General features: G+C 36.6%; 1 protein-coding gene across 1 annotated transcript in view; it reads left to right on the top strand.

The window, feature by feature from the left end:
* The window catches only part of CABIN1 (calcineurin binding protein 1), a gene marked incomplete at its 5' end in the record, with an annotated part of 116,790 nt that overhangs the window by 13,635 nt on the left and 77,179 nt on the right, over nucleotides 1-25,976 (top strand). Inside the window, 9 exons of the mRNA XM_082491917.1 lie at nucleotides 924-1,077; nucleotides 1,313-1,428; nucleotides 7,926-8,087; nucleotides 9,668-9,874; nucleotides 10,269-10,414; nucleotides 12,384-12,645; nucleotides 14,782-15,042; nucleotides 16,001-16,152; nucleotides 16,728-16,906. Coding sequence (XP_082348043.1) covers nucleotides 924-1,077; nucleotides 1,313-1,428; nucleotides 7,926-8,087; nucleotides 9,668-9,874; nucleotides 10,269-10,414; nucleotides 12,384-12,645; nucleotides 14,782-15,042; nucleotides 16,001-16,152; nucleotides 16,728-16,906 — 1,639 coding nt within the window. The remainder of the gene's footprint in view (nucleotides 1-923; nucleotides 1,078-1,312; nucleotides 1,429-7,925; nucleotides 8,088-9,667; nucleotides 9,875-10,268; nucleotides 10,415-12,383; nucleotides 12,646-14,781; nucleotides 15,043-16,000; nucleotides 16,153-16,727; nucleotides 16,907-25,976) is intronic.

The following is a 25,976-nucleotide window of genomic DNA, read 5'->3' as shown; positions in this document are numbered from 1 at the left end:
TACAGCTGATTTTAGCCTTTTAAAGAAGATATTTCCAAACCTTAAAACTACTGAATGAATATTCTTCAGTCCAGGTAACAAATAGCAGACACTCAGTTCTGTTAAGAAGCTAGTCTAGCTAATGTCAAAATTCAATGTGCTTGCAACTCTCAGATCTCCATTTACTTCAATAGAAGCCAAGGACCCTCACTACTCATAAAATCATACTCTCGTTGTGTAAAATTGTATGTGTGTCATATGTTATGCAATATAATGGAGTTCTGGAGAACATTTATCCTAAATGATTTCTGTAGTAATAATGAATATGATTCTTTATCTACATAAATACCAATAGAAAAACTATTGTTGTTGTGTGTGTGAAAGAATGTGAGAAAAGTGTAGGACTATGGAAATTTCTGGCACTGTGGCAATAAAATGGGCAGTTGTCTGTGAGAAATACTAGGGCAGCGCTTCCATGACACACCATTATGTTGCTCAGAATTTATTCAGTTACATCATTTATATAGCATCTGTTACTTATTCTAGTTGGTGTTTAACAGTTGTTGCAAGAACTGGTAAAGAATTCAGGAATTCTTTTAACTAAGTTCCTCTTCCTTGCTGGGTTGTAGATAAATTTCTCGTACAGTAATGAGCCCTAGTAACACTAAGAATTTATGCTGCACATTTGCTTACTTTGAATTGTTTGTATATGGTATTAACAGAGAAATAACTAGTTGGAAAATGACGATGCGCAAGAGGAATGTGTCAAGGTGGGGTAAATGGTCTTCCACCCTTCCCCATACCAGTTGGTCTTATTTCTAGGAGACTCAACTTTAGATTATTTCCTAAGGATAAAATGCATTACCAACTTCGGGTTGTTTGGAAAGGATTCACAGCTGATGTTTATTTCGTATAACTTTGTATAATGTCTGTTTCTTTATTAGATCATAGACTGCAGCATGGCAGTCCAGGAAGAACCAAAAGAACCATACGTCTCCTCAGTGCTTCCATGGATTATCCTGCACAGGATCATCCAGCATGAGGAAGAGGCTTTTCGATCCCTTTGCTGCCAGCAGCAGCAGAACCAGGGAGAAGAAGGTGGGTTAATTATTCACTTTTACGTATTGGAGCTGAGCTCCTAACCATCTAGATCTGGAATATAAATAAAAATAGTTGTTTATCATCTTATCTTGCTGGCTGAAGGGAGTAGAGGGGTATGCAAGCATCACTTTCTTATCATTGAGAAAAGTTGTTTTTGCCAGATGAAGCATTGGCTAGTTGGATTTAACTCAGTTCTGTGCTACTTAGGTATTTACCAACTTCTTTCTTCCAGTGAGTCCTGATACCCCTATGTTGCCTTCTTCGCTCATGCTGCTGAACACTGCTCATGAGTATTTGGGAAGAAGATCCTGGTGTTGCAATTCAGATGGCGCTCTTCTCAAGTTCTATGTAAGTGTTAGCATCATAGAATAATTTAGGTTGGAAGAGACCTCTGAAAGTTATCTGGCCAACTCCCATCTCAAAGCAGGGAACAACTTCAAAGTTATATTAGATTGTTTGTTGCCTTGTCTTTGTGTTAAAAATACACTTTTAAATCTGCTTTCCTCCTTCTGCCAGACAAATGCATGAACACTTCAGTCAGCTTAATCTGAATAGCAAAGGCTTGTTATTGCAGACCCCTGTCCATTGGTATGCTTTCAAAACAGGACTTTTTGTCAGACAAGAGGTCTGACAAATGAGAATTAGTAAAAAATCTACCTTGCCTTGAAAGGGAAAGCACCAGGGAAGTGTTAAGTGATCATTCTGAGTACTTAGGAGAAATATGGGTCTGTATCAGCCACTGATCATGATAAAACTTCAATTGAATGATGTGAATTTTGTGGTGCTTAGCTTCAGAAGATGCATCTTCTACTCTTTAAAAGTAAACTAATAAAAGTAAAACTAATAAAAATTTCTGGCTCTTATCAGCATTCATCCAGGTGACTGGTAATATGGTAATTTGTCATTGTGTATTCTTTCCTGTGGTAAAGTCAGAGATTGGGTTTTATTTTTTGTAATGAATATATAAAACTGCTTACAGTTTGTGACCTGGGGAAGGGGGATACCTGAATACTGAATCTATATCCATTTTTATCTTCTGTGTTGGGTAGCTCAGCCACACCCCTGCATTTTACTTGGCAATAACTCTTAATTTTCAGCTGTCGTCTGAGTATTAAGAGTAACAATTCTAAATTCACAACTGTTGAAGGTGAACAGTCACCCTGAGTCTACTAGCTAAAGAGAGAAGAGGGAGCATGAGAAATGTCAGGAAAAATAACAGACAAAACAGAAAATCCCATCTTTCCTGCATATTTCTCAAATGTCTTGCTGGAAGGTGAGCTGTCTGTGTGGTTGGAGCGTGCTTCCTGCTCCAATATTCCAGCAGTGAGCATGGCTTTTGTGAGCATGGCTTTTGTCCCCCAACCAGGAGGTAAGTTAGGCAGGGTAGAAATAGCAAATTTTGGGCAAGAGGTGTGTGCCATCTCAGCAGTGTGTTCTGGTGGGTGTGCACTTCAGTCCTTCAGACAGGAAGAAAAAAAAAGTGGGCTTGGCAGAGTTTGCTCTAGGAGCAGATAACCCTGGTTCCCCACAAGGAGTGTAAAGCCAGAAAGTAACCAAACCATAGCATGGAGAGTGAGCCAATTAATTTCCCGAAAATGAGTAGCAAATACTGTGAGTAGAAAAATGCTGTTAAAGTGATTGCCAGTAATGTTGTATAGCTCTTCTTCCTGAGAGAGACCATTTTTTTTTATACTATCCCTTTAGTTCCTCAGAGTTCAAATACTTGATAAGGATTTTGCAGTTGAGTAGATGTAACGCTCATAATTGATGGTATTAGAAACAGAATTCTACTCAATTACAGATAGGTGAGACAGACATGACATGACAATGAAAACTTTTGTTTCCTCCCATGTGCTGTTAATCAGCCTCAATTATATTCAGGTCTACTCTTTTTTCTCCCAGTCCAAATACACAAGGATTAAAAGGATTTAAAATAATGGACTGAAGGAGGAAAGGGAAATACTTAGTGTCGTATGTTGCCACTTCAGATGTTTTCTGTTGAACAATGCTGAGTTCATAATGAATTTATTATAATGTATAGTGCCTCTGAAGATATGCAAAACTTAGATACTGCTAAAAATAATCGTCTTGTGCCTTGACTGATAATCTAATCATTCATGTGCAGTAAAAATGCAGTCAACACTTCTTTCAAAGCTTTTGTAAAGCATTGCATAACTTATTTGTTCATTGTAGAATTTTTCCTGGGTTTTGATTTTTGTTTTGTTGTTCTCCAGAACACAAATGTTGCTAGTTCAAGATATAGAAAGGATTTGGGTGGAAGTCTTATTTGTGCTGAAAGGGGTGGAGTAATTATCCTTGACATACCTTACCATGTTGTCAAAGATGTTAAATATAAAAATGGATGCAGCAGAGATGTGGATAGTTGGTAGTAGGGATGTGGATAGCTGGCAGCAAAGCTGAGCAGCTCAGTACATGGACTTTTTTTAACCAAAAATACTGAAACTGTTGCTTTCAGATGAAGCTTGAAGTGTTTTAAATTTGTATAAATCAAAATTAAATTTTTAAGGACACTTTCGTGTCATCACACACTATGAGACCAGGTTTCAAGTATTAGTGACCTTTAAGTGGAAGAATGTGTGTATAGTCTTTGCTTTTAAAAATGCATTGAAGGGTGATTTCTTCTCAGAAAGACAAGTCAAGAATCATGTTCATTTATGTTCAGTAATCAAAATGATATTCAGAAGTCTTAATTGTGAGAACTCTTATGTTAAAGAAAAGAAAAATTAAGAATAGTGAATGCAAGAAGAATGACAGCATGCCTAAGTATTAGAATAAAAAAGTTGTATTCTCTGTTCAGAAGTCAGTTTTCAAAAATCTGGTAATAGAAATGAACTCTTGAGTGTTGATATAAAATTGTAAATAAACTTGAGAACAGTTTAGTTCCTGTCATAATTGCCATTGTTCTGTGGACTTACCTCACCAAGAAGAATAATTATTTTCTTCTGATTTTTCTCTTCCGTTTTGCTTCTTGCACTAGTATTTTACTTTGTTCCTAGGATTTGAAAGAGAAGTAGGAATAACCAAGTGGTCTGATAGTACTGTATATCATTCACAAGCTAAGAAAAACTGTAGTGTTACTTCTTTAAAATTGCTGCTAAAATAACCCACTGTGATTCCATATTCATCTTGTCTCAAGGATTCTAAATAAGTTGCTGACTTCACAGAATTGAATTTAAGTGTTACGTAAAGTTTGCACATTTTCAGTATAGGTAAATACCATTTAACATGCCAAAAAGAGCATATTTAACTGTCAGCCACGAAAATTCAGGTTTGAATTTTGCCATTAAACTTGGTTATTTGTTTCTTCCAAATCACAGGAGTAAAGATTTACAGGCCATCCCCTGGCCTCAGTTACGTGTCTGGAATGCGATCGATTGCTCACAGACTGTGTGATGTTACCCAGACTTGGTCCTGAAGCTGTGATGTATTTGGCTGTTCTGCTGTTGATAAATTAGACTTGTTTTATTATACCTGCCTTGATTTTCTACCACAGACTGAAGAAAAAAAAAAAAATAGTAATTCTATTGTTTTTGTGTTGTTAACTAGGTGTAACTTCAAATATACTTACAGAGTTTATCTATTGAACAAAGGTGATGCGAATGAAGAATTACTTCAGTCCTTTGCTTTCTTCTGTCTGAGGGTTGTTCTTTGTGCTGTTGTTCACATGACTGTGTTAGACGACCTAATATGCTGCAGAAATGGGTGTCTGGGCAGTAATGCTGCAGCATTATTAGATGAAAAGAGTTACCTGTTCGTTGTTGACCTTTTTAAGATTATTCCTTGAGGTCTAGTTGTTACACCAGAAAGAAAATTTCCTGTGGTTGAAGGAAAACATTTCTGTGTGTATTGCTGTTTCCTCACTTTATCCTTAGCTTAGAAACAGAAGTGCAGTCAGCTTTTCACTGTGCAGGGTACTGACAGTCTGGCATAGCCTGGCTCTTGGCAAAACCCAGATAATATGGTCCCGTGGCATTCACTAGGCAGTGCTCTGCAGGGATTATTCAGTGGCACTTTACAGATTCAGCTTGACTTCATTGAGGTTTATTACCTTAAGCCAAGAGAAAATCATGATTAGTTCTGCATAGAGCTACTCGGGAATCTCTTAATTTCCCATCTCAGCACTCCCTGGAGCTTATTAGCCACAGCTCAGTGCCAGGCCCCATCTACCTCTGCATTTGAGCAGCAGTGTGTCTAGGACAGTAATTTAGACAGCTGGGAAGGATGGCGCGGAGAGCCTGAGGGGTTCGGCAGCAGTTGGCTCACCCGAGTTGGGCTGGAGCTAATGAACAGTATTTGAACTGAGGCTGATTCAGTGTAGGACTATTAGCTTATCTCTCCATCCTACTGACCTGGGTCTCCCTGGTATCAGGAGCATAACGCTGATACACCTGAGTTGCCTCTGCATGGTTCTGCCTCGGGTCCAGAGGGCTTATTAGCTCAGGCTCTGTGCTTCGTGGAAATAGATAGCCTGTTTCCAGACTCGAGCTTGCCCTCAAATGCTGTGCTTCTAAGTGATGAATCTAAATCGTGTCCATCTAGTGTGCCTGTATCCACAGCCTGGGGAGTCTGATAGTATGCCCTGTGAACCTGGATAAACTACAGATAATTGAGAGCTGTGAATGTATTTACAGCTGGATCTTTGCAAATGTCATCTTGCATTTTCAGTCTCAGAATTGCCCGTTTATTAAACTAAAATTTAATATGGTATTACTGGCACAAGAATTTAGTTTTCAGAGACAGGAGGGTGTTGGAAGGGTAAGGAAAGACAAAGATAAAATGGAATGAATTATTTGAAGAGAAAGGCAGTTTCAAGAATGTCAAACTAAAGTGTGTTTTTATAGACTAGTATTAAATGATCACCTTCTGTAGGTGAACTGTCTGCTCAAGTACATTGTATTGCTTGTGGCTGAAGATGGTGTGCAAGAGAGGATGTTAATATGTAGTTGTCCTTTAGCAATAGTCAAAGTCTGAATTATTAAGAACAATTCTGGGTTACTGCCAAGAATTTAAAAGCTGAATAACAACACAGGAGATTGTTTTGAACACTGTTCAAGTGAATTCTTTTACTGGTGTTAGATGTGATTTTGTTTGCAGCAGTAGGAATAGTATCCTGTGATGCTGACATCTGCCTTTTAACTTATTTATCTACACTTTTTGTAAATTTCAAACGTTGTTCACAAATTCTTACAGGAAAAGAAGTAGAAATAAGGTGTCTGCTGTGACTCAAAGATGATTGCTGTGACTCAAAATTTCACTGAAATGCCTTCTAAGAATTGTCTTTATGCTTATTTTTCAGGGTTTTGGCTCTTAATGAATGGTCCCTTGTTCTTAGCACAGATCTTTTAAGCAGAAGAGAACTAACATCTTATAGTTAATCCCAGCACCACAAATGAGCTTCTTACATTTAGAATGACAGAATTTTGCCTTGTGATGATGTGCAGTGTTTGTAGTGTCAGTAAAGGCAATCATGATGAGAAGCTTCTTGTAGTATGCATAAGTAATTGAGTTTACAATCCTAGATGTTGAAAAATGCTAAATGGTGATAAACAGGCAGTTGAAGTACTGTAACAGTAATATGATGAGCTTTTATACAAATTGCAAATGGGTGAATCTTTTGCATTTTCAATTTATGACTGCAAAATTTCAGTTGAAGAAACTCCTAAGTTAACCAGTGTGTTGAGGAATAGGTGTGGCTCGTTTGGAGAAGTCAGATCTTACTAAAATGAGTAAGTTGATGCTTTCTATCAGAGGAAAAATATTAAAGGCAGTTACTTATCAGTTAATAGCACTCTCCTGGTGGTATGCAGCTTCCTAAAACTTTAGAGGCAAATCACAGTGGAGAACTTGGTATTTTTCTGTACCCTTTAGTCTCCCAAATAATGATTACATTAGAAGCATTTCTCTTCTACCACCTCAAATGAGTTTTCTTTAGACATAATAGGTGCACTCTGATACTGGGGACGCACACATGAAATTACTATTGGGTGTGTAAGATGTTATGAATGTAATTTCTACTTACACATTTTGTTTCTTCATTTTAATTTCATAGTGGAACATGTTGGAATTGATTCTTAAACGTCAGTGATTAAGTGTAGGTTTTGTTTTGGTTTTGGAATAAAGATCTAAAATCCCACTGCACAGATTATTCTTTGTGAACATATTTTTATTGACTTTGAGATGTCTTCCTGGATGTGTTCTTTTTTGGTTTGCTTTTTTAAGGAAGCTTAGTGAAAATTTTCCTTGTCTTTTTGCATTTGGTTGCAGTTTTCTCCAATGAATGTTTTAGAGTAATAGCATCTTCCAAAATATGCTACTGATGGGTACTTTTTCTTGTAATGTTGAAGTTAAAGACAGCAACTTGCTACAGCATTTAGTCATTTGGGATCAGTCCAGCCACTTTCCTTGGTGTGTAGCCATCTTTATAATAGTATTCATACTATGCAATTCTATATTCCTTTTAGCCCAGTTTTCATTAGCTGCCCCTTCTTTTTCCGCAAAGTCCTCTCTATCCCCCTTTTCCCATGCAGAGGAAATTGATGTTTGTGAATTAGGGCAGAAATTCTTCTGTGCCTTTTCATTGATTAAAGACAAGAGATCATGAATTAACATAGGAAAAAAATAAAAGCACTTTATTGCAGTTACAGTGCCATTGAAATTACTTGTGTGAGACTGGTTTACAGAAATACAGATAATATTTGGTTGCAGTTGGGGAAAAATACATGTGGTTCCTTAATGTTTTCATCATGAGCCTTCAGACAACTGCGTAGTTTATTGTAATCTTCAGCTGGCAGATTACTTTTTCATTTATATTTGTGGTGTTGTAGGTCCAGGTACTACAGAAAGAACTTGCAGCATCCACTTCTGAAGATACTCATCCATACAAAGAAGAGCTGGAAACAGCCTTGGAACAGTGTTTTTATTGTTTATATGGTTTCCCTAGCAAAAAAAGCAAAGCAAGATACCTAGAAGAACATTCAGTACAGCAGGTAAGATATGTATTATTTAATGTCAGTGGAATATCCTGAAGCGATGAAAGATGAATTCTTGTTTGGTTTTAATGCACCTTAATAGATTTTGGAGAAAGATTGCTTTTATTTCCTTGTAAAATGTATGTATTTTACATATTGTAGTAAATAAACTCATTAAAAAACTATGGAAGCCTTTATGAATATAGAGGGCTAGATATTTGAAATGAAATGCTAGTATAGTCTTATTCACAGTAGTCTGCCATTTTTAAACTATTGACAAACTGATTTTATTGAGCCATAACTTTCCTGTTTTCAACAGAGAAGAAGTTCACGTTTAAGGAAAATTAGAAAGGAAAAAAGTCAGCTTGAGAGAAGAAAACTTAAGCAGCCAACCTTGCAGTTTATGAAAGTGAAAAATGTCACTGTTAAAAATTATGCAAGTAAATTACATTATAGCTTATTTTGAAATCTATGATAGTAAATATCTGTTAGCTGTTTATGAGAAATGTGTGAAATTCACTTGAGTTTGGGAGAAGAATGACTACAGAATGCCTTAGGAAGACTGTTGCAGGAAGGGTCAGAAAAAGCAGGTCAGCAATCCTCTGCCTTGAAACGTCACTAATTTTGTTCAAAAACCTCAGATGATTTTTGCATTTACCAAATGCAAGTCATCATATAATTATAAGTGAGAGAGTTTCATACAAGCAAAACAGTTGTCTGGCTCCTTTGAACAGACCTTTTTAAATACACAGATACTGTTATGTTATTACTCATTGAATATTTGTGAATTCTTTCTCTTAGACTTAACTGTTAGAAAATCAAGATTATGAGAAAATGGGAATAAGTAAAAAAAAAGGGAATTATAAGGAGATTACCCTGCTCCCCCCAAATCTCATACATTTGGGCAATTCTGGATGAAGTTCTTATTGAAATCATTGACAAATTGATTTTTAGTAATGTGACTTCCCTGTTTTCAGTACAGAAGCAAAATTTACTGTAAGGAATAAAATAAACAATAAAAGGAGAAAAACTTAGTCTAGCAGCAGAGAACTTCAAATTTTAGGGTTTTTTACTGTTTTCAAGAAATAAAAGTGAAGGGACAATGAGGGATAAATTCTGAAAGTACCTTTCTGTAGAAAGTTTGAAGATTTTTTGAGTCTCAGAATTTTGTCTGATTCCCATTTCATTTGTTCTTCTTACTTGAGTTTGAAATTGAAGGTGTAGAGCTTTTCCCCTCCATATCTTACCCATGGTCTCAGTGTCACTCTGAATGCTTGCAGCTGATTCTTGCTTATACACAACTTTTCTGAGCAACTCTTCTGAGCAAGTAGAATGACTTTATTTTTCAGTCACATACGCTGAGTTACAGCCCAATTCCTTAGTTTTTTAATTCAGTGAGCAGTCTGCTATGTTTATCAGCAACACAAATTAATGGCACCTTTACTTGTTCTAGTTTTGGGAGATTTAATTTGTTTCCTGCTGGAGTAATGTGTATATTCTTATGAACTAGAAAAGCCATAGAAACTCATTGTTAGTAGACTTCTGAATTTTGGAATTCAAAATAAATTTCCTCCCTCCTCATCTACCTCCCTCTTCAGGTTGATCTAACGTGGGAAGACGCTTTGTTCATGTTTGAATATTTTAAGCCTAAAACTCTTCCGGAATTTGATAGTTACAAAACCAGTACTGTATCTGCTGATTTAGCCAACCTTTTGAAGAAGACTGCTACAATTGTTCCTCGAACAGACAAGCCTATGCTGAGCCTAGACACTGTGTCTGCCTATATTGAAGGAACGTGCAGCAAGGTATAATTAATTGCTTTTAAAAAAATGAAATTTGGAGAAATAAGTTATTATTATTTTTACGTTGACTTTGAGATAGTTAGGGGAATGATTTATTCCATGATGTTGGATTTCCTCAGGTAGTTGCATTTAAATGAAATAAGAACATCACCAAAGCTTTTACTCTTGGAATGGCAAGATGTAATGTTGATTCGTATGGAGTCAGTATGAGATGTTCATTAGCATTTGTAAGTGCTCTGTGTATCTGTGGAATGCTTTCACTGTCTTCATATTCAATACCTTCATATTCTGTGATGAAAAGGCTACTTTCACTGCAAGGAAGAAGCAAGTGTGCAGCTCACTTAATATGAACATTTTATTTAGTATGAACCTTTACTTTTTTTTTTTTTATTTTCAGGCACCATCTCTCCCGGATGGTGCAGACTATTCTCCACCAGTGGTGACTGAGTTGTACTATCTTCTGGCAGACTATCATTTCAAGAATAAAGAACAGTCTAAGGCCATTAAATTTTACATGCACGACATTTGTATTTGTCCAAACAGGTCAGTATTATTGAATCCTGTTGCACAGCATTCATTCTTCTCCCTTCTTTCAGTAATGAAAAACAAACAAAAAAAGATATTTATTTTGCTTTCAGGAGTTAAAAAAACCAACAACAACAACAACAAAAAAAAAAAAACCCAAAAAAAACAACAACAAAACCAAACTGCAAAACCAGCCTGCAATCTGTTATCATAGGTCGATTGTGTAATTAAGGACATCTCTAAAACAACCCAGCAAACAAAACTAAACCCAAATCCTAGTGTTAAATATTTTACTGTTTTGAAATTAAAACCAGAAAATGAAAGGGGGGGAGGGGGCTGTGGAAGCTAAATTAAAATCAAGAATAACTGAGATGGGCAAGGACTGAATCAATATTTCTCTTTTGCACCTTTTGTTTTTTTGTTTTGGCATGTTCATACATGACAAGGAATGAAAAATGTCAGTGTTTAATTGCATAGCTATAGCACAAATAGCATTCATTAGCGGATTAACTGTTTAGGCTGACGTCTTTCTGAAAATATTGGTCTTGCTGCTAGAAAACTACTCAGAGAGTACAGCTCATTAAAAGTATTTAAGTGATATTTAAACCAAAACACCTTGTTTCTTGATAATTTACAACTTGCTGAAATACCACCAAGATTAAGCTTTCTCATCTTAAAAATAAAGCATGTTTCAAATAAGTCTTCTAGAATGAAATTAAATAATGTTTAAATTTACTGATTAAATGTAGGCTTTGCATATTAGATGTTGACTAGAATTTTACTTCTCATTGAAGCTGATAAATCAGGGTCAGTGACAAAAGCCCTAGTTTGATAGATTTGAGACAAGAAAACTATTTCTAAATCCAGTCACATAAGAGACAAAAGGGAAGGTGAAGGCACAGAGCAATTTTACATGGGAAATCTACAGAGGAAATAGCTGTAGTCTAATGTTATTGAATCTTCTAGTCTGGGAACTGTGATTAGGAGATTGCTAAAACTTTTGTTTGAAGCCTGATAAAGAAATTACACCCCCCCACGCCCCATTTCTCTGTAGTTTTGATACTTTAGAACCTAAATTCATAAATAAATGAGTGGAATGCATTTTTACTTTAATGTGTGACGTTTTGTTGCTCAGAAGATGCTTTACATGGTAGCATAGTATTTTTACCCCAGCCATATGAGATGTTGCTTCTTCAAATGTCTGTATTACATTTCCCCTTCCATTCCCCTCAGGAGTCGTGACTGTTGAGGTCACTTGACCCACAAATGAGTTTTCAATTGAAATCAACAAGAAATTACAAACCAAAATGTGACAACACTATGATTATTCCTTTGGTGTTAGAATCATAGTAAAATTGAAAAATTCCAGAGCCATTGACCCCAGATGTTATAATGTGAGATTATGGAATACAGAAACTACTCTTCAGACTGTATCGTCAATGATCTAATAAACACAGGACTAGATCCTGGACAGTAAGCGGTCTTTATTGTTCATCAGGATTTTTCTATGTTGAATGCGCGTTTATGTTGGAAGATGATGATGATGGTAAAGACTATTCGCACTTTAGTCCAAAAATACAAAATGTCATGTCTGTCTCCTGGCCTACAGAAATAAAGGGTGACAATGTTTGGACAGGACAGCATAGTTACTAAGAAAAGAGATCAATGGGAGTGCTGCCATTAGAAGTATATATATCCTATTTTTGCATGGCAAATAATCCTTGTTGGTTCATCTGTTTTTCATGTGTGACAATTGCTGAGGACTGTGCTTTATTAGGAAACCATTTTTAATAAAGTCAGTATGATTTAGCCTGTACAGCCTCTGTTCTACTATAAGGGGAGGAGGAGATGCAGTAATCTGTTTTGAGAGAGCGTATGATAAAAGGAAGAGAAAGTTGCAGATATAACAAAGTGACTCTTGCCTATGCCATTCAGTGTAATGTTTAGAGGGGAAATTGTTCATGCGTTAATGTTCTTGCTTGTATAGGTTTGACTCGTGGGCTGGCATGGCTCTGGCTCGAGCAAGTCGTATTCAGGACAAATTGAACTCTAATGAATTGAAAAGTGATGGCCCAATCTGGAAGCATTCTACTCCCGTCTTGAATTGCTTCAAGCGAGCCCTAGAGATTGACAGCTCTAATCTCTCCTTGTGGATAGAATACGGCACTATTTCCTATGCCCTACATTCTTTTGCATCCCGACAGCTGAAGCAGTGGAAATCAGAACTCCCCCCTGAAGTTGTGCAGCAGGTGGGATCTAACTGAGAGCAGTATGAAATTTTTAAATATTTAAAGTTATCTTTTCCATTGTAACAACTTTTTTTAATTAAATATTTACATGTTCTATACCACATATTAGACTGTACAGTTACTTTGTAATATTGAAAATATTGAACATTTGTTCATATAAGCTGCTGGTGTCAAGCAGTATTAAAAGGGTTTTTTTTTTCTTTCTCTTTCCTGTGTAAAACTATTTTGAGCCTGATCTTTGAGTTATCTTTCGAAGGTGACACAAAATTATTGTAACCTTCTGGAGAGGGAAATTATATTTACCTTACCTTTCTGTAAATGTCATACAAAGTTTCCAGGAAAAGGTGAAATATATACATATTTAAATAGTGAAAAGATCAGGAATTACTCCGATATCTTTGTCCATATGTCATGTCTATCTAAAGACATCCTCCTCCCTTTTCTATGTTTTTGGGCTATTTACTCAAGCAATAGATCAAAATGAGGATGTTGATGGAATTTTCATAGAAAAACTTGTTATAAGTTCATTAGCTTTTTACGCATGATTATGAAAAAGTTAGAGTTATTAAATTTATTGCTAAGCCAAAATAAGCAATTCCAAATAATCTCTGTCAGTGATAAGAGTTGCTAGGGAAATGTTTTGTCTGTCTTTTTGGACCAGTAAACTCTATTTCTGATTAACTATCCCGACTTACAAATATTATGGAATCCACAATTGGAAGCAGAATGAAAAAAAGAAGTGCTGTTCCTGAGCATCTGCTGTAATTTGTGAAACTTTTAGTGTTTGAACTATAGAGAGCAGTATTGGGAACATCTTTTGTTTCCAGGAAAATGTATTTACAGCAAGGTAATGGATCTTGCATCTGAGCTGCCTGTATAGCTGTATCAATGTTGCACTTCCCACAGACACTTACACAGCATTTGACCCTCTAAGAAGAAAGAGGATGTAAGCATACATACTTTATACATAGTTTATGAAATAGTATGTTTGACATGACAACTAACAACAGAGTTTTCTTTCTGAGGGTTATTTGTTAATAACGTCCCAGAGCTCCAAAACTAACTACTCAGAAAATGAAGTTACTACATTTTATGCCTTTGATCTATCAGGAGCTTGGTCTTACTGTCTTGCAGCCTCTTGGCAATGAGGGACTTGCTGAAGAATTCCAGGGGTAATGCTGGAGTTATTTCATATTATCAGATAAAAGGTACAACACAGAGCAGCCATCTGAAGTTATGGATTAAATCAGAATGTTTATTTAGGACTACTTGAATCTTCCTTTTTTCAAGTGAATATGTTAAAAAGGCATAATTTACTAAGAAAAGCTCTATTCTGATAAAAGATAAATTAGAAGAATATAATCTCCCTTCCAGGGATATGTCTCTACTGAAATGTTTCTTATACATAAACATTTTATTATTCTCTTCTCCTTACAAAATACTTAGGAAAGGAAAGGCTATGTTATAGTTCTTGAAGTGCAACAAGTGCTTAGGATACTGTTATAGCCAAGCAATTTAAATTTATAAACTTCTTTTTCAAAGAGAGAAAATTACAGTACTACATCTTTTGACCTAGTTTATTATATGACTTTATTGGCAGCTAACTTTTAATTTATTTCTTGGGGGGGGGAGGGGAGAAAAAAGTATGCTTGCTGTATTCAGCTCAAAATTAGATGCATTGCAAGCCAGATGAAATACATTTCTTCACAAATGATAGTGGTCTATAGTGGCTCTAGCAGACTTTAGTTGCCAAACAAAACAATATTTTTTTCTTTTAAGAGTTCAGATAATTACAGTGCTGAAAAAGTGGTAAAATTACTTTTTTGTAGACATGTATATTAATTTGTTATTTTTCAGATTTGTATTTATATGCATGTTCTTACACTTCTGTCTTACTGTTTTGTTCTGGTTATTTGTGCCAGCAGTTACTGGAATGAACAAAAACCTATCCATAGACACATTTTGTGGGTCGTCAGAATGTATTTGATTGCTTGGATATGTTCTGTGTCTTTTAGGTTGAAAATGTTTTAAATGATGTACCTTGTTTATGCACTTTTATATGCAGGAGTGTATTTTTAGAATTTTTTCCCCAGCCACAGTGAATTCATGTATTCTCAATACTTTGTTCAATCACAGATGGAAGAGCGTCGAGACAGTATGTTGGAGACAGCCAAATTGTGTTTTACGTCAGCATCTCGCTGTGAGGGAGATGGCGATGAAGAGGAGTGGCTTATTCATTACATGCTGGGGAAGATTGCAGAGAAGCAGAAACAACCTCCTGTTGTCTATCTGCTTCATTACAAACAGGCAGGCCATTACTTGCATGAGGAAGCTGCCCGGTATCCAAAGAAGATTCACTACCATAATCCACCAGAACTTGCCATGGAAGCATTGGAGGTAAAGACAGTTAAATACATAAGCTTGAAAACCTTGTTCTCTACATATAACGGAAAACCAGTTATTACTAGTTCATATTATTAGGCATATGTACATGGTGGTCTGCATCTGGGAACATTTACAAGACTAACTGGGAGAATAAAATGGAGCCTTTTATTCAGGTTGGTTTTGCTTTAAAGGCAGTTTACGTATACAGTCTCAGTATTGGACAGACAGGCAGAAATTCCACTTCTGGATTTTGCTGCACACAATTAGAATCATAGAATGGTTTAGGTTGGAAAGGACCTTAAAGATCATCGAGTTCCAACTGCACTGCCATGGGCAGGGACACCTCCCACTAGACCAGGTTGCTCAAAGCCTCATCCAGCCTGGCCTTGAACACTTCCAGGGATGGGACATCCACAGCTTCTCTGGGCAACCTGTTGCAGTGCCTTACCACCTTCATAGTGAAAAATTTCTTCCTGATACCTAATCTAAATATACCCTCTTCCAGTTTGAAGCCGTTTCCCCTCATCCTATCACTACCTTGTCTGTAGTCCCTTTCCAGTTCTCCTGTAGGCCCCCTGTAGGTACTGGAAGGCTGCTATAAGGTCTCCCCAGAGCCTTCTCTTCTGTAGGCATTAGTCAGTTTTTATCAAAATCAAACGTGGATAGGTTTCACAAGCATCTCGTACCTATGAAAGCATAAGTTCATGCACGAGTTGGAATAGCAGTCATAAGACCTTTGCTTTCACTGTGTTGCTTGGTAAAAGTAGTGGATCTAGAACATACCCAGTGGTGACTTGCCAGTTACAAAATTTTTGTAGTGTTCAGATCTTGTCATTTACAAGCAAGTTTCAAAGGCAGGAAAAGTCCTATTCAGGTAAGTTTTGGCAGTTTCTACAGAGAGCACACTATCTGTAGTAGGTTGCAAAGCTGTGAATTCTCTACTGACCAAATGGACTTTGGTGTTTTCTAGGTATATTTTCGACTTCATGCTTCTATTTTGAAACTTGTGGGGAAACCAGACTCTGGAGTAGATGCAGAGATATTAGTTAGCTTCATGAAAGAAGCTTCTGAGGGACCATTTGCCAGGGGTGAGGAGAAGAACACCCCAAAAGTTGCAGAAAAGTGAGTGCTAATTTCCAGGAGTATCCTCTGAAAGCATATTTATAAACTACTGTATAATAAACTATTAAAATGAAGCTGAAGGAAATATAAACAAAACAAAGTTATTAGAATGAATTCTAATGTTTGCAGTTTTCAGGGATCATGAGCAGTAAGATTATATGCTACTCTGAGATCTTAATAATTGGCACCGTATAGATGGGAGAGGAAAAAAATAGAGCAATTTTGATCTTGTGATCCATTTTGAAGCCACTGTTTTTGTTTATTAATAAAATAGTTTTTTTTTTTTATCAACTGTTGACAAGTGCAAAAGCAAATGGCTTTTATTCTAAAGGATAAGAGACTTTAATTCTCATAATTTGTCTCATTAACAGCTACAAAATAAAGAATGCTTTACTATTGACCAGTGACAAGGGAGTAATATAACCTGTACTAAAAATCCATCATTTAAAATTTGTTAGTAAGATTTGATTGTATTGGAAATGTTGTAAGAACATGTAGTCTCCTTTTGTTCTTTGTATGTGTCCCTACAATGTTACCACTTTTTTTTTTTTTTTTTTTTTTCTTGCCCCTGCCAGGGAAAAAGCTTGCATGATTGATGAAGACTCTCACTCTTCAGCCGGAACAGCGCCAGGCCCTGGGACTTCCCTCCCCTCATCCTCCGGTCCAGGTCTGACATCCCCACCTTACACAGCCACTCCAGTTGACCACGATTACGTCAAATGTAAAAAACCCCGTCAGCAGGCAACGCCGGACGGTACAGTCCCTGTTCTCAATACTGGCAGCACAGGGAGGTGCTCTAATCATGGGGGGTTTGACCAGGAATGATCAAACTGCTCATTTCAAGGAGGGTGATGGGTCTGTGGTAACACGGGCAATATTGAAGCTCATTACCTTTATAAATTCAGTGCTTTAAATAGAATCAATGTACAGTCAGAGCTTTAAATACAAAATTCAAAGTTGTCACCTGCCACCTATCACTTAGTCAAAATGAGAATGTTGATAGGAGGAGTATGTAGCTGACTGAATTTTCAGCGATTTTTTTTTTTTTTTTTTTTTCCCCCTCTGGAGATAAATGTCTGTCTGAGCTTATTAGGACAGATGTGGGTTCAGTCTTTAGAAGACTGGACACTGTTTCAGTGCCTGTGTGAAATGACCAGGTGAAAATTTGAACTGTGGCTGAAATAAGACAAATTGTTAAAAAGGCAAAACAAAACCGTATTATCCTTTTTTGAAGGAGGCAGGTGGCAACTTTTTTGAATATATTGTGTATCAGCACGAAGTGATTTGCATGACAGTCCAGTAGACTTCATCTTTTAATTTTTTTATTATCATTTACAATGACTGGTTAGCAGCTCATCTCTATAGAATATAAAGTGATATTATAAATAATTGGCTTATAAATGCAGAAGGTAGGATGGTATCACAGTGCTATTGGAGATTTTACAATGTACATATATAGTAGAAATTAAGTTACTATTTAAGTAACCTGACACTGTTATTTGGCCAGGAATTTTATTCTGATTCTACTCTTCTGGCCATTTGTTTATCCATCTGGATCTATGAGTATCAGCACTCAAGGAAGAGTAAAATACCTGCAATATACATCTTAGTGTTGGTAGAATGTGGCAGGCCCCACAGAAATGCTCTGTTAGATATGAATTTATTTCTGGAGGGTGGGCTGCTTCCTGTTGTCATTTTCTGAAGGGTGGTGGTTTGTAAATAACGTTGACATAATTTTGAAACAAATGTTCATATGCCTGGAAACTCTACAAGGTGAATTTATTCCTTTTCCCCAACAAATAATTCTTGGTGAAACTGACAGAAGATCCTTCATCTCTTTCACTAAATTGAGTAGAGAAATGTTCATTTTATTCATGCTTACACGTCAGCCAGGAGTAATTCGTTGGACTGTTGATATCATACGTAGTGTGCTAGTGTGAATGGGTTATGTAGTGATCAGGCTCCTATATTAGCCTTCTCATGTCTTTCGACACAGCAAACACAGAAGGCAGCAAATATTTACGTATTTCCTAAATAATATTCCCTGTGAGAAGCAGTTCTGCCTAAGGCTACATCTGCTTAGATCCTGAAGACTCTTGAAATGTTCCCAGGAGATGCATAAGTTAGATAAATATTCCAATATATGTCATTAGTACATTCACTTCAAGTAAGATATTGTGGACTGTGGCGTGCTAATTGCCTGACGGGAGCAAAGTTGGCTGCTCAGCAAAGCCTGAAGGTGCAAGCTAAGGAACGTCTACCTCTGCCAGGGCTGAAGTAGCAGTTCTTGGGCATGCTAGCTTAGCCTAGCTGGGACTGAGCTTTGCTGCTGTCAAAGCAATTCAGAATGTCAGCTGCTGAAAGAAGCAGAGTTAGGGTGATCTTTAGGAAGGCTGTGTGTTAACCATGACAAGTAGAATTGCAAAGTACTGCATCGTTCATAGTGTTTTGTAAGTTGCTGGCACAACTAGACTCTCCATACAGCATATTGAAGAACCCCAGGAAACTGAGATATTTGCCTTGGGGCTGTTGCAGATGGAAGGAGACCTAACAGGCTGAGCAATGCTCAGAAGTCTTCCACTTTCCTATTATTACGTATACTGTGCTCCTCTGCATGCATTTGCATTTTACTTGTATTAAAATACATACTTCTGAAGTAAAATGTTTTTGACATCTTACACGTAATCACATCACTGAAGAAAACTGATGCCTGCATTTCCATTGTACCATTCCTAAAAATAGCAAGAAAATATCCATCATTTGACTACTCTTTAGTTTTACCATGCTGACAGCAAACAAAACTGTCTGTATTGTTGTTCACAGAACAAATAATTTGGCCTAAATTCAGCCTAGATATTTATTCTTTCTGAGGTCTGACAACAGTCTTACTTACTCTTACTCTTGTATTGGTATTGTTGATCATATATGATATAAACAAAATAAGAACATTACCTACAAAGGTCTTACCTACAAAGTTCACTTTAGGTGTTACTGCAAGCAAACATGCTGGTTAGCATTCCTGCCATTGCTGACCTGGGAGACCTCTTTTGACCATTTCTGTGTGCTGTGCTTCAAGAAAACGTGACCCATGAGGAAAGAGAATGAATTGGGATGGTTTGTCTAGGGAGGAAAAGACTAAGGGGAGACATGGCAGCAGTGTACCCTAAATAGTAATGAAGGCTGTACAAAGAGGCAAAACCCAGGATTTCCATGGCAGACAGAACAGGCGATATTAGACTTAAATTGCATTTTCAATCTGGACATCAGAAAATAGTGTTAGAGTAATATTAGGAAATACTATTTAGCAAAAAAAAAAAAAAAAGTGAAACGCCATAATATGTTCCCGGGGATAGTATAACGCTGCAACACTTCAGCAATGGAAGTCTTTAAAAAGTGGCGATACACCCATCTGCCATCTCTGATGGAGATGTAATTTATCCTGATGGAGAAAGGAATGGACTAGATGGACTTGCAGTTCCTTCTGAGCCCTATTAATTTTATGTTGTTTGTGGGGTTTTTGGTTTGTTTCTTTTTTATTTTATTTTCTTATTAACAAGGTATCTGTCAGCGTGCCTTCTAGTGCAGCAAATTATCTCATTACAAGCAGGAGAGAATTACTGTACAGCCAGACATCTTTTCTTGAAAATATTGGTACTCTGATCTTCAAGCATCCGTCTCACTTCATAGCTTGTTGGTCTGTAATTCTGCAAACGTTATGAAGATGCAGATAGGTAAAATTGTGAGGGCAGACTTATTTCGGATACATTATATTTAAATGCGTCATTATAGTTCTGTAGCTCTCCCGCACATTTTGCTGGTGGAAAAAGAAAACCAGGATATGCAGAAATCCGGTTAAAGTTGACAGCATTGAAAAGCTTTATACCCAGTGAATGCTGGTGATATTAGTTTTAAGTCATATATTTAATGGAAATGGGAGAAAGGAACCAGTAAATACAGCTTGTAAAGTAACTAAACTTCTTTTTCCTTGTGGCAGCTGCTAGCATATATCTCCTTCCAGAAGCCAGCAGTATTGCTGAGTGGCAGCTGTTATTTGCTGGCTGACTAGCTGCTGTCATGTGTGTAAAATAGGCAGCTTCCTTTCTCTTTTCTTGTCCTTCTATTCGGCAACATCTTTTCCTTCCTTCTGTTAGTCCTGTCTTTCCTGTCTTCACTCCCTGCCTGTTGCTGTTTTATAACCCTCCAAAATGAAAACTTGCATTTGATAGTAGAAACCTGAGGTTTAGACTCTTTATTTTCCAAAAGCAGAGTAGGAAAACAAGAACGAACAGGAACTCAGCAGGGACCAAGACTCTCATTTCCTGGGATGTCACCATATTTACACAGCTAAATGTCCAGTGTTATATACCAAACCAGACACGCTCATTGTCCTCCTTTATACAGGCTGGATGGAGGAGTCAGTAAAGACCAATTGTAGCACAGACTTCAAGCAGTTTAAATTTACCTAAATTTTGTGCTAAGCATTAAAGTTAGTTCAGAAAGCAGTAATAGTATTAAAATTAAAAAAAAAAAAAAATCTGAATGAGAAATCTGTGTCCCAAAAGTGGTCTAGGAGATTGTTGTGAGGTCTTTTTTTGCTGTAATATGCCTTTGTTGTGTTTATATTCAATTCCATATTATTGTGGTGGGATGCAGATGATGTATTCAGTATCCATTGCTATTGCAGTGTTAAAATGTCATATTGTTTTAAGTCTTCATCTGTGTCATGTAGTACGTTGTGTGTAGTTAGACGTAATCATCCTTTTTTGTGTTTGTCACTGATTGCTTTTGCAACCAATATTGCCCGTGCTGCCTCTAACCTTTATACAAATCTCTGTTCCCCAGGCATTCTCTTCCTGCTTTTACCTGTCACGGCTTGCTTTTAATAATTGGCAAAACCTGCATGTGTCGTGGTTTGAGCCTCACTGGGAAAGGCTACTTGCTTCATGCTGTGGGAGAAGTCTCACTTCATAGCTTTTTGGTCTGTAATTCTGCAAATGTTATGAAGATGCACAGTTTTTTGTAAATGGGGGTTCTCAACATCCTGATGAGACAAAGGTGATCTCTGAGAAACTTTCTGCACCAGGTTGGCATGCATGCCAAACTAAATAAGCTTCTAAGATGGAGTGGGTATGTCTGTGCATAAAAAGAACGTCCCCCTTGCATTTTGGAACATTAAAATCTTACCCTTCAAAATTATCTCTCTCCAGCAGTTTAAAATGAAGTCTTTCAGTCTGCAGTACATATCCTTTTCTGGCACATGGTACTGGATGTTCATGGGGACTGCATACTGGACTACCTGAATAATGAATCAGATGAGTTTATTGCAGTATGCTCCATTTTTACCTTTCCCCAATTTAACCTCTCTCTGACTAGGAAAAGTATCACACTGACATGTAGTGTGAGATTATGTAAAAAGGATTTGACTAAATAAATGGAACATAGATAAGATACTCTGTTACTCTGCACTTGAAGACAGAAGAACAGCAATATAGGCCTGCAAGTTACCGAAACACATTGACTGTTCAGTGCAGCCAGACAAGATAGACTCTCATCTTTGACTCATGTTATAAGAGAACTCCCTTTAAACATTCAGAGGACTTGCTGTCCTCAAGAAATTAATCTGCTCCCATGCAAATCTCTGCAATTCTTTTGTTTTTAATAATGTGCAAGTGCCTGTTGATACAGATCTGAATGTTGTCTTCTGTTATGGGTGGAATATGTTTCAAGAATGCGAATTGTGTGATACGTAATGTGTCTGACTACGGACCAATAAAGAAAAATGCTCATTCATACAAGTAAAAAGAAGAGGGAAAACATGGTGCCAGGCAGGCTGGACAAAGAGAGAGAGTCTGTACATCCACAGCCCACCTTTATTGCATGAGATGAGATTATTTTTTTAATTATATATAGTTAATTATTCATAAGCTCTGAACTGTGCAGCAGGATTTTTCTTTACTGTAAATTGAGCTAGCATATGTATATAGCTCTTTAGAAAAGCTTTCTGTGCCACTCGTTTCTGATTTTTGACTCATAGCTTATTGTTTATCGCATTTCAGATACCTTCTTTAATAACTGGGCATACATTTTCTTTCAGATATTTAAGACAGAAAAAGATATTATTCAGAAAACGTGAGTTTTACCCTGTAGGCTCTCTGAGCCTGTTACCTCTTCTCACATGCAGATGTTTCAGAGGTCTTCTCCTGCCTCCTTTTAATTTCCAAAAAGTTTCAAAGGGTGGAGGGCAGTCAACACAATTACTGAGCTGCATAGTGATTAATTGACAAAGGCAGAATACCTCATTCATATTGGCACCGTGAAGCTGTACTTATTCTCCCCTGAGAATAAATTATGTCAGCTCATACCATGAGAGATGTTACCTGGTGAGCATACTGAGCAGTAAGAGCTCTGTCGTTAGGATTGTGTGTCTGCTGGTTCAGGTCACTTACATGTTAACGCATCACTGTCTCTTCTCTTGCCTCGTTCAGCCCTGTGAATGGACACTGTTTGGGTAACAAGGCTTATGGTGTGTCGTCCACAGGGCTTATGGTGCATATGGGAGAATGTGGGCACAGGGTAATGGGTAGTTGAGTATCGAGCCTATTTTTTTTCCCGTTGCGTTTTAAAATTAAATAGTCATTTAGATTAACACAACTTTTTACTGTTAATTGGTAGGCATGCAGGTGCTGTGCCTGAATGCTAATGGAGCCATGATAATGACATGGTAATGGCTTTTTCTGGTATGGAGAAATAGTGTGGAATAGGGATTTTTGAGGTCAACCCAGTAAACCTAGTTCATTCATGATACAGTTAATCTTAAAATGCTCTTAAGCATAGAATTAAGTCAAATGGACTACAGATATTTTCTAATATCTAAGAAGTGTTTCAGTAATGATAGTTAATTATCCAATTGACTGACAGGATCTCAATGTGATACAATAAGGGTCTTGGCAGTGCAGATGAACACACAAGTTCTTTCTTCACAGTGACATCTTTCCAATAATAAATATTTTTTTTTACTAATATCTTGGAAAGTTAATGAGATTCTTTCTTTTGAGCTTTTTGCATCTTCTGTCCAGAGCTTTTTCACCTGTTGTCAGAGTAGGTGATATAGTCTGGCATAGAAATCCCTGTAATGTCAAAAGTTGAGTACATTATGAGGAATGAGTTTTAAAAAAAAAAAATAAAAAATTTTGCTTTCAAGTGCCATTTCCTTAATCTTTAGAAATAAACATGAAATACTTAACTTTACATCAAATACAGATTTCAGCTGGTCATGTTGTTTGGAATCTTCCTAGAACTTCGAAGTGATGCAACAAAGTAATGAAACTAAATATAATAATACCAAAGAGAGAATCTGGTATCAGGACATGTTTTTAATAGGAATTTTGTTGCATTTGCTTATGCACAGTTCAGTAGACCTTTTTCCCTATTCTCTTCATTTCCACTACAGATAATAATTTTGGGACATTAATACCCAGTTGTATTTTTATCTTAGCTTTTGAAATAATAGGAAACTTTACAGGGAGGGACCTCAAAAGAATATTTAGTCCTTGATTTATCATTTGCTTGTAAGTGAGGGATCACTGTAGCTTTTTGGAAAAGCTTGCCTTGTTGCTATTGCCAGATGGAGGAACTAAGCAAGTACCTTAGGTAAACAAAATATTAAACCCAGTGATTTTTTAACTCTTAAATTACTTTGAGTTCCATTAAACTGTCTTTATAGCAGAAATTATTAAAAGCACTGGTGTTCTTGGATTTGCATCTTTCAAAAGGACAGATATCAATAGCGATTGGGAATTTGGAATTAATTTTCATGTCTCACAGAGTGCATGATTGGTCTCTGGCATGTAGGTTGAGTAGCACTAATTACTATCTCAACTACAGTCCACAGATAATGGAAAAGCTTTATAACACAGTGAATGTCACAATATATGCTGTGTGTTTGTCTAGTATATACATAAGATATATTTGTGAGTTAGGCTAGAAGAGCGTAGTACTTTCATGTATGAAAAATATGTAGTTTTTTTTAAAAAAGCAGAGTTAGGATGTGACTTGGTGCAGTTGCCATGAGTTCTGCATTACATACTGCAGCATTTAGGCATTGACAGAGTTTTTTTATTATATTAAGGTACATTTTGGGTAACCTAATGAATGATAGCTATTTGTCTACCTGTCCTTGAAAACCTCCAGTGATTCCATAGGTTCTCTATGCATTTTCCTAACTGCATGTAACAGTTAAGCTAGAGATTAAGGTGAAAAAAAAAAAAAGAATTTTCTTGCTGTAATTAAAACCTATTGCCTCTTGCTCTGTACTTAGTGAATAAGAAGAGCAATTATTGTATTTTTATTTTGGTTAATTGCATGTTTTTGGAAATTCTCCCTCATCTTTTTGAAGATAAGTCCAATTCTCCTAATGTTTTTCTTATATGCCATCTCATTAATGTCTCATCATTTTTTTCTCCTCTCCTCTGAATTCATTCTAGTTATTCAGTGGATGTTTTAAAATGCGGGTCCCAAATACAGACACCATAATTAAGCTTAATTTTCATTAGTTCTCAGTAGAACAGGAAGAGTCTTATGTATTTTTTCTGTGAAATTACTGATTATACATTCAAGTGTGCTAGCTGCCTGAATTGCTTTTACAATAGCATGACACTTCAGCCAGTTCTGGTTTGAGAATCACTAATTCTTTACAGGCACATGTATATATGTGCTGGGATACACACGTTTTCTGCTACTGATCTTGTTATCTTTTAGGTGCTTATAGGCAGATTTATTTATTTATGCTCAAATAATTCTGTGGAAAATGAAGGCCAGCTGGCTAATAGCTTTGACCTTTTATCCTTCGTAAAGATAGATACTACACTGTGTTTTCCATTCCCTGGAACTTTACCCATCCTCTGTGACTTCTGAGAAATTAATACTAATAACTGATGGCTGTTGCTAATTTCTGAAATACTCCAGTGTTTTTAATCAGGCCCACTTAGTTTGAAAGCATCTACTGCATTCAAGAAGTATCTAAAATAACAGGAAGTTGTCTCAATAGTACTCTTCCTCTGTTTTTCAGTGCTTAAGGAACCCAATGTTAATATCATGAAGATTTTTTTTTTATATAGTTAATCTATTGAAAGAAAAGGAGAATGAACATACGTACCTAGACCTACGCTCATTTTAGTAGAAATTTCAAATCAAAATAGCTAGCTAATTGTAAGGAGGTATTTACATTTGTTCCCCATAGGAAAAAGCTTCCCTGCTGTGCATACATTTGAAATTTAACATGCTAAATCGTTGTCTGTCTTTGCATGCTGAGAGGGTAGTGTCATTTCCTAGTGATCTGATATCACTCTCACATATTGGTTTAGCAGTTCTTGATTTACATTCTAATGCTTCATCTGTCATAACCCACACATCAGAACTGACCTCCAGGCTTATGGCAACATCTGGATGTTTGCAATTGTTTTCTCTCTTCCCTAGATGAGTAATTCAGCCTCTTTGCCACAGTTGCAGAAACTTCCTTTAAAAAAAATATAAAGGGAGCTACTGTAAATGTTTTTCCTGATGCCAGCTGGGAGTTCAATAGTATCCATTTGTACTACAGAAGGTTATTAAAGCTTTATAAATGAGTCATTTAAAGCTTGACTGACCTCTCTTCAGAATTCTTCTCTTCCTATTCTTTATAATTATATTCTTTCTGTATAAAACTTGTCGTCATTAACTAGCTATATAACTTCCAATTAGGAAGCAAATACTGTTTCCCCCATTCTTTTTGCAAGATACCGTTTTATGAAGATCTGTTCATGGAAAGGGAAGGTTTTCTTTGTGTC

This window comes from Vanellus vanellus, assembly GCF_965231255.1.
Source record: "Vanellus vanellus genome assembly, chromosome: 16".
Taxonomy (NCBI): Eukaryota; Metazoa; Chordata; class Aves; order Charadriiformes; family Charadriidae; genus Vanellus; species Vanellus vanellus.
The sequence above is the reverse complement of the archived record's forward strand: the minus strand, read 5'-3'. Positions and strand labels throughout refer to the sequence as shown.